The following is a 7,436-nucleotide window of genomic DNA, read 5'->3' as shown; positions in this document are numbered from 1 at the left end:
TCAGGAAGGGGGTCGTGTGTATGTGTGTAGGGGGGTCCGGGCTGACCCCCGCCTCTGGGGTGGGCAGGTGGGGAGGGGGACAGATGCAGGTGCCAGGGCAGGAGCTGCAGGACAGATGGACAGAACGCACAAAGGCCGCCCAGGCAGCACCCAGGGGAGCCTGGTCTCCCACGACAGACAGAGGGTGCTTGGAGGCCGTGGGTCAGGCAGCCCAGGGGCCGGGTGAGAGGAGGGGCCCATGTGTCTGGGGAGAGACAGGGGCGCAGGGGGCCTCGGGGCAGCAGGCAGGGCCCCGCGGGGACAGGGAACAGAGAGCCCCGGTCCTGTCTGAGGCCTGACCGGAGGGCTGGCTCTGCCCCGCGGGGTGGGCGTCACTCGGGCCCCAAGGCGGGGATGCCAGCCAGGCTCTGGGTCCCCAGGCTGGGCCACTGGAGGGACCCGCCCGGGGAACATAGCTCCGCCGCCAGAGACGAGGCCGAACACACAACAGCCCCTCGAGTTAACATCCGCACGGCATCTGGGATCTGCCTAATCCAGGGGCGAGGAAGCAAAAGCGCCCCTGGGGGCCATGACGCCCTTTGCATACGCTTGGGGGGTTTCCATGGTGAAGACTTTAACACAGTGCTAGGAATCTGCTGTCCACATTGAGGCCTGTCTAACTTTCTGGGCCATTTGGCCATTTTTACTGAGGAAGAAAAAAAAGTAACAAACCCAGCACGTTTAATTTATGACTCTGAGAAAGTTGAGGGCCAGAGGGAACACAGAGCCTGGGTCTGCACGGCTGAGCCTGCCCCGGGCGGGCGCACAGCACAGGGGGAAAGCACTTCCCGGTCACTTCCTCCCTGTGCCTGGCCCTGTCTCTGGCTGGGAGGCGTGGTGGTGTGAGAACTGGACGCATTTCCCCCTGGGCCTGACTGGGGCCTACACGGGGAAGTCAGACCAGGTAATAAGAACCTGGAAGCGGCTGGCCTTTCCTAATCGCAGGCTACCAGCCCAGCACGCCCAGCACCCCCACTCCTACGGCCCCGGGGATCCAGAGGACACGTCTCACCCCCAGGTGACCTCATGGCGTGGCAAACATGCTTTTGAGACACAAGGCCACTCTGGCCAGAGCTTCGAGGGTGCCATGTCCGCAGAGCGGGCTCTCCGCGCGTCCCCGTGCGGCGGCTGGGCCGGTGTCCGAGCCCCAGGTGGCGGGTCCTGCTCCTCGCCCACACCCCCTTCCTGCGTCTCCCCTCTCCCCACTGTAGAGAGCTCAAGCCCCGTCTCCCCCAACCACGTCAGAGAGGGAGGAAGATACACCCTAACCAGAAGACCAGACCTATGCAGTGCAAAGCCTGACTACGTGATTTTCATTTTCCTCACCTCAGTCTCCTCATCTGTGAAATGGAACCAATACCAGCCACTTCACAAGGCTCTTGGACGGTCAGAGAGGCCAGGGGTGTGCAAGGTTCAAAGGCCACCCGAACGTCAGACACTGTCCTTTGTATCCTGTAGCTGGTTTCAAGCGTGGCTCAAACCTCTGTTAATTCCAGACCCACCAGAGCCAGGTGAGGGTGCCCTCCCTGACTGCAAGTCCTGGGCACCGGTGGAGCTTTGCCCAGCCTCGAGGGGCCGCTTCCCCGTCCCATGGCCGACGTCACCTAACTCTGCTGAGGCCCTGGACACAACACGGTCCAGCCTGTGTGGGAGGTGCAGCCCTCAGCTGCGAGCGGGAGGGCGAGCACACACGCCACAGCCCACGACCGGGCCCTCCTCACCCGGGCTGCCCTCGGGGCCCCCAGTCAATGCCGTTGCGCAGCACGAGCAGCCCCGGGTCGGCCCGCGGCCAAAACGAGGGGCCACCCGTTCCCGGCTGGGAACAGCGTCCTGGAGCCCCGGGCTCTGCAGAGACCCAGAGGCGACCGCCCACCACTCTGTGCAGACTAACTCATCTAAGGAGTGCCTCCCGGCACGCACCTTTTACAAATGGGGGAACCGAGGCACAGCAAGGCTAAGGAACGTGCCCCCGATCACAGAGTCTACAGCATCTGCCTCCTAGCTGCTGGCCCCAGCCCCCTCCCTCAACAAACGACCCTGTGTCCCGCGGCTCTTCACCCACAGAGGGGGATGCCCAGGCCCAGAAAGGGGATGTGACGCGACACCCAGCTCCCAGGGAGGCCCCCTTCTCTGAAATAGTCAGGGTCAAGAACGGCCCTGACCGTGGCCGTAGCTCACACGTACTGAGCTCTTACTATGATATGATAAGGCACCGTTTTCAAGGTTTCCCTCGGAGAAATGCGTCCAGTTCTCACACCACCATGCCTCCCAGCCAGAGACAGGGTCAGGCACAGGGAGGAAGTGCTCACTTTGGCATGCAGACAGACACCCACGCTGCCCAGACCACGGGCCGTTCCGGGGAACCCGAACCAGGAGGCTCCCCGCTGAGGCTTTTTTCAAAGTTTCCGGTTTTCTTACTGGCCCTTGTCTCCTCCCACGGGATGGAACTCAGCAGCCCACACGCACGTGTGTCCCCCAGTGACCTCGAAGGCTGTGGGCCTGGGCTTCCTCACCACGCGGAGGCCGACTGTGTTTACATTGATCCCTCGGCACGTTGGGGGACAGTCAGCTTTTGTCCCCGAGACCCCACGCCACACCGAGACTGGCCTGGGGCAAGTGTGCTACCCGCAGAGAGCGGCAAGTCATAGGGAGCAAGGGCCTCGTCTGGCTGGCATCCCGCTGGAGTGTCTGGGGTCTGCGGTGTCCGGCAAGACACCAGGAGGACAGACAGAGTTTGTTATCTGCCTGCCAGCCAGCTGGCACGTTCGGGAACGCCTTGGGAATCCCCAGAGCAGGGGCTACTAGACTCCTGTTCTGTGCTGCCGGGAACACACGAAAGGTTCCATTTGCGATGTGACTTGTTTTGCTGAAGATTACTGAGTCCCAGAGGAAGCACAGCCTGGCTGTGAAGAGCGCAGACCTTGGGGTCAGGCAGGCAGAGACCACATCTCAGCTGCTGGACTTACTGGCTGGTGACCTGGGCAAGTCACGTAACCCTCCCCCAACTGAAAAAGAGGCACAGAAGATGCTCTTTCTCAAAAACTGCTTTGAGAACTAAGTCCTTCTCTGAGTTGACCAAACGCAGCCGTTGCTGTTGTTTTTATTATTATTACAACAACCTTGGAACAAAGAGGAAAAAACAAGGCCGTCATAGCTTCCCCATCTATACACGGAGGGAGGGGACCCTGGCTGTGGCTCCACACCTGGCCCTGAAGTTCACAATGAACTATCTCCATGTCAGGAAGCTGCAAACCAAGGAAATAAAATGGAAAGAACAGTTCTTTCCATCAAGGAGCAGAGAAGCTCCAGCCAAGTACGAAGAAGGCATTAAAAGCTATTAGAGTCATCACTTCATGGCAAACAGAAGGGGGAGAAGTGGAAGCAGTGACAGATTTTATTTCCTTGGGCTCCAAAATCACTGCAGATGGTGACTGCAGCCATGAAATTAAAAGACGCTTGCTCCTTGGGAGAAAAGCTATGACCAACCTAGACAGTGTATTAAAAAGCAGAGACATCACTTTGCCCACAAAGGTCCATCTAGTCAGAGCTGTGGTTTTCTCCAGTCGTCGTGTACGGATGTGAGAGCTGGACCATAAAGGATGAGCACCAAAGAATTGACACTTTCAAACTGTGGTGCTGGAAAAGACTCGGATTGCAACAAGAGCAAACCAGTCAATCCTAAAGGAAATCAACCCTGAATATTCATTGGAAAGACTGATGCTGAAGCTCCAATACTTCAGCCACCTGATGAGAAGAGCCGACTCACTGGAAAAGACCCTGATGATAGGAAAGATGGAAAGCAGGAGGAGAAGCGGGCGACAGGGGATGAGATAGTTAGACAGCATCACGGACTCAATGGACGTGAATCTGAGCAGACTCCGGGAAGCAGTGAAGAACAGGGAAGCCTGGCGTGCTGCAGTCCGTGGGGTTGCAAGGAGTCAGACTCACTGAGCGACTGAGCAACAGCAAAGAGAGCAACTAGGTGGTTCAGCCCCCATGCAGACTCCAGAAACCAGCCTTCAGCCCAGACACAAGCAAGAGAGCGAGCAGAGGGGAGCACGTGGCGATGGGGCGGAAGGCTGCCAGCAGGCCGAGCCGCCCAAGCCCCACGAGGCATCCGGGCCCACGTCACGGGTGAGAAGGCAAGGCTCAGACAGGGGAGGTGACACTCCGAAAGCCACGCGGCTGGAAAGAGTCAGGTTCTGTGAAACCTGGAGGCCTGGGCGCTGGGCCGCACAGCTTCATGCCAGTCATCAGTTCCCCTACGCTGAGCCCAGGGCCTGGCAGAGGCAGGTCTCGGTAACGGTTTGGTGAGTAAATAAAGGATCACAGGAAGCGCGACGTGGCTGTCCCAAGGCTGCACACGTCTCTCCAGAGAACAAGACCCCGGGGGCCTGGGAGAGTGTGTGTCCACCGGCACGTGGTCGGTGCCCTGCAAGAGCTTTGGCCCCAGGCTTGGGGGGCACATGCTCAACTCAGGTGCAGCCACGGCAGACGGAAGGCACCAGGCCACATCCTCCTCCACGATCAGCGCCAGCTTCCCCTCACGCAGTGGGAACAGCCAGATACTCTAAGGCCAGACCAATTAATTCTTCAAGAGCCGTAATGACCTTTAAACTCGTTACCGTTTGCTTTTGAGGACCAGTGACCAATCCCACTCAACAGCCTCTGGACAGACACACACACACAGTCCAGGGGACCCAGGCCACCTCCAAGTCCGTGACCCCTGTGTTGCCTCTGGGCTTATTACCAGGTGGATTTTCCACATGTCATCACAATGCAGAGGAAATTTACAAAAGAGGAAGGAAGAAAAGCCCGCAGGTCCCGGGTGGTTGGAAGATCCGGGCGCTGAGCCGGGTGACCGTGCGTCTGACGGAGGCCAGGGTGGCCAGCCCGGCGAGGGCTCCCAGACCCGCTGGGAGGGCCTCGGGCCCCTCCGTGAAGCAGCGGCACCATCTCCTGTCACGGCCGGGGAAACTGAGGCTCACGGGGTATGGAAACTTGCATGACTTCACAGAGCTGAGCTGGGGTTTGCAATCAAGTCTGTCTGCCTCTCTGAGCCCCTCTTTCCTAATGCCCTGAGCTGCCCTGGGCTCACGGATTCGCCCGGCAAACCGCAATCCCACGTTCCACAGAGCCCAGCCAGGTAACACCGCACACACAAGCACCCGGAGCTCTCGGGGCCCAGTCCAAACTCCTCGAGAAAGACCTATTTGTCCAGCCTCACACCGTCTGACTGTGCAGCCGGCAGCCTGTCCATGTTTCTGAACCAAAGCTGTGTAAATATTAGCACAACCAGCTCCGAGTCCGACTTCCCTGAGTGAAGGCCCGAGAACCGCGGCAGGGCGGGCAGGGATGCTGTGCAGGCCACCATCAGGACCTGCGGGTTTACTCTGGGCTCACCCTGGAAGACTCTGGTCAGGACCCTGGCCCCCCTGCCTCACTGTGTCCATGTAGAAAGGGAGGGCAGGAGAGGCTTAGAGCACAGAGTGCCCAGGACAGGTTCCCGGCGTGCTGCTGGCCGGGATGGTGGTCATCCCATGGCCGTGATCACGGCCATTCCAGGATGGGGGGTCTTGGACCTGTTACACACTGGGGGTGTCCCGAGGCCTCTGGAGCCTGCTGGGTCCCCTCTGGGCCACTGGGAAGGACTCTGGGTCGGGGGCAAGCTGGCTAAGCCTCCCCAGGCCAGGGCAGAGCTGACCCTCTCCCACCCTCCCCCCGGGCACTCAGCAGCAAATGGGCCCCACCTGCTCAGAGGCCCAAGGAGGTGCTGTGCTCTGGGCCTGAGCAGAGGCCTAGGAGCAGCTGCTTGTCACCAGCTCTGACCGCAAATGGGCCCCAGTGGGCCTCCCTGCAGCTGGAAGATTCAGACTGGCTGTGCGGAGGGCCTGCCAGTGAGAAGGGAAGGGACCGGGAGGCATGCAGGAGAGGTGGTGTTGCATCCCAGCAGGAAGGGCGAGGCTGGACAAGTCCTTGCAGACAGGCAGACCCCTCAGGACAACGACTCTGAGCTGTGCTCATGGCTGTGTCCCCTGGCCTGTGCTCCCACAAGGACAGTGGCTCCAGGCTGTGCTCAATGACCCAGAGCAGGGCCTGTACGCGGCTGGCACTCAACAAACCGCGGAGCCGTGATGCTGACCACAGGAGGCGCACCCCCAGCGTGCTGCCGGGCGATACGGGGACATGGGACAGCAAGGAGAGCGATGCATAGGAGTGCGGGGTGGACAGCTGTGTGTGGCAGCCGCACGTGTAGGATGTGAATATCATGGACCTCCCCCGCTTCTCGGACTGCTGCCACCGACTCCAGACAGCTGGCCCTGCAGCTGCAGCCGGCCCGGTCTCCGCCCCAGACGCAAGGAGCGATGGGTCCTTGGGAACCGCACCCCCACAACCCCACGTAGAGCCTCCAGCCCAGGGACTGGTGGGGGGGCGCGGGGGGCGGAGGGGGACACATGTGCATTCTCAGTGCAACTGCCAGACACGAGCTGCAGAATTTCTGAACTCAGAGATCAGACGGCTGCAGGTGGGTCCCCCCTCCCAGGACGCCTGACACAAGCCAGGACCGTTTGTCAACAAATCCCCTCCGCCCCCAAGCCCTGCTCCTCGAGGGGCCTGCAGACAGCTCCGGGGCAGCTGTGCTGGCGGGCAGAGCGAAGAAATCAATATTCCCAGCACACATACACACTCTCCCCCTCTCTCCGTAAACACAGGCCGGCAGATGCTCAGCCAGCCACCCACCCACAGGCCCCCGGAGCAGATCAGGGATGGTCTCCGGGACACACACTCATCCCCTCTGACTCCATCGCTGACCACACCAGACACACGTCGACAGAAACCCCCAACCCCGTGGCTCAGTCACGGCCACGCAGAACCCCACCTCCGGGCTCCAGCCGCCCCGGCGCACGCCCAGGTGCCTGGCCAGAGCGCCCCAGCGCACCTGCGCAGCCCCGCGCGCTCTCCCCCGGGGTCCGCCCGACACAGGCCCCGGTCCGGCAGCAACAGGCCTGCAGCCAGGCGCGGCACAGACCCCCGCTGGCCGCACTTCCCCAGGCAGCACCGGACACCCACTCCCAGCGGTCCCTCACGGCACTCGCCCGCGCGGGCTCCCGTCCGACAGTCACGGGGGCGCGCGAGCTCACCTTGCCCCGCGGTCCCGGGCCCCGCACGCCCGCTCGCACCCTCCCGGCCCGGTCCTCACCCGCTGTCAAGCTCCAGCTCCAGCAGGGACTGCGTCCGCTCCGAGTTGCAGTGCAGGCACCACATGGCGGCCGCGGCGGGAGCTGGCGGGGCCGGGCGCGCGGGACCCGGGCCGACACCCGACCGCCCGCGCCCGGCCTGCCCGCCACGCGACCAGCTTGGGTCGCCCGGCCCAGCGCCCGCAGGTCCCCGCCGCT

At 61.8% G+C, this 7,436-nt stretch overlaps 1 protein-coding gene across 1 annotated transcript in view; it reads right to left on the bottom strand.

Annotated features, from left to right (window-relative positions):
* The window catches only part of IQSEC1 (IQ motif and Sec7 domain 1), a 51,862-nt gene extending 44,537 nt beyond the window's left edge, over nucleotides 1-7,325 (bottom strand). Inside the window, 1 exon segment of the mRNA XM_010862530.1 lies at nucleotides 7,241-7,325. Coding sequence (XP_010860832.1) covers nucleotides 7,241-7,305 — 65 coding nt within the window. The 5' untranslated portion in view covers nucleotides 7,306-7,325.
* Between the last annotated feature and the right edge of the window lie 111 nt (nucleotides 7,326-7,436).

The sequence above is a fragment of the Bison bison genome, unplaced genomic scaffold, assembly GCF_000754665.1.
Source record: "Bison bison bison isolate TAMUID 2011002044 unplaced genomic scaffold, Bison_UMD1.0 scf7180017864482, whole genome shotgun sequence".
Lineage (NCBI taxonomy): Eukaryota > Metazoa > Chordata > Mammalia > Artiodactyla > Bovidae > Bison > Bison bison.
The sequence above is the reverse complement of the archived record's forward strand: the minus strand, read 5'-3'. Positions and strand labels throughout refer to the sequence as shown.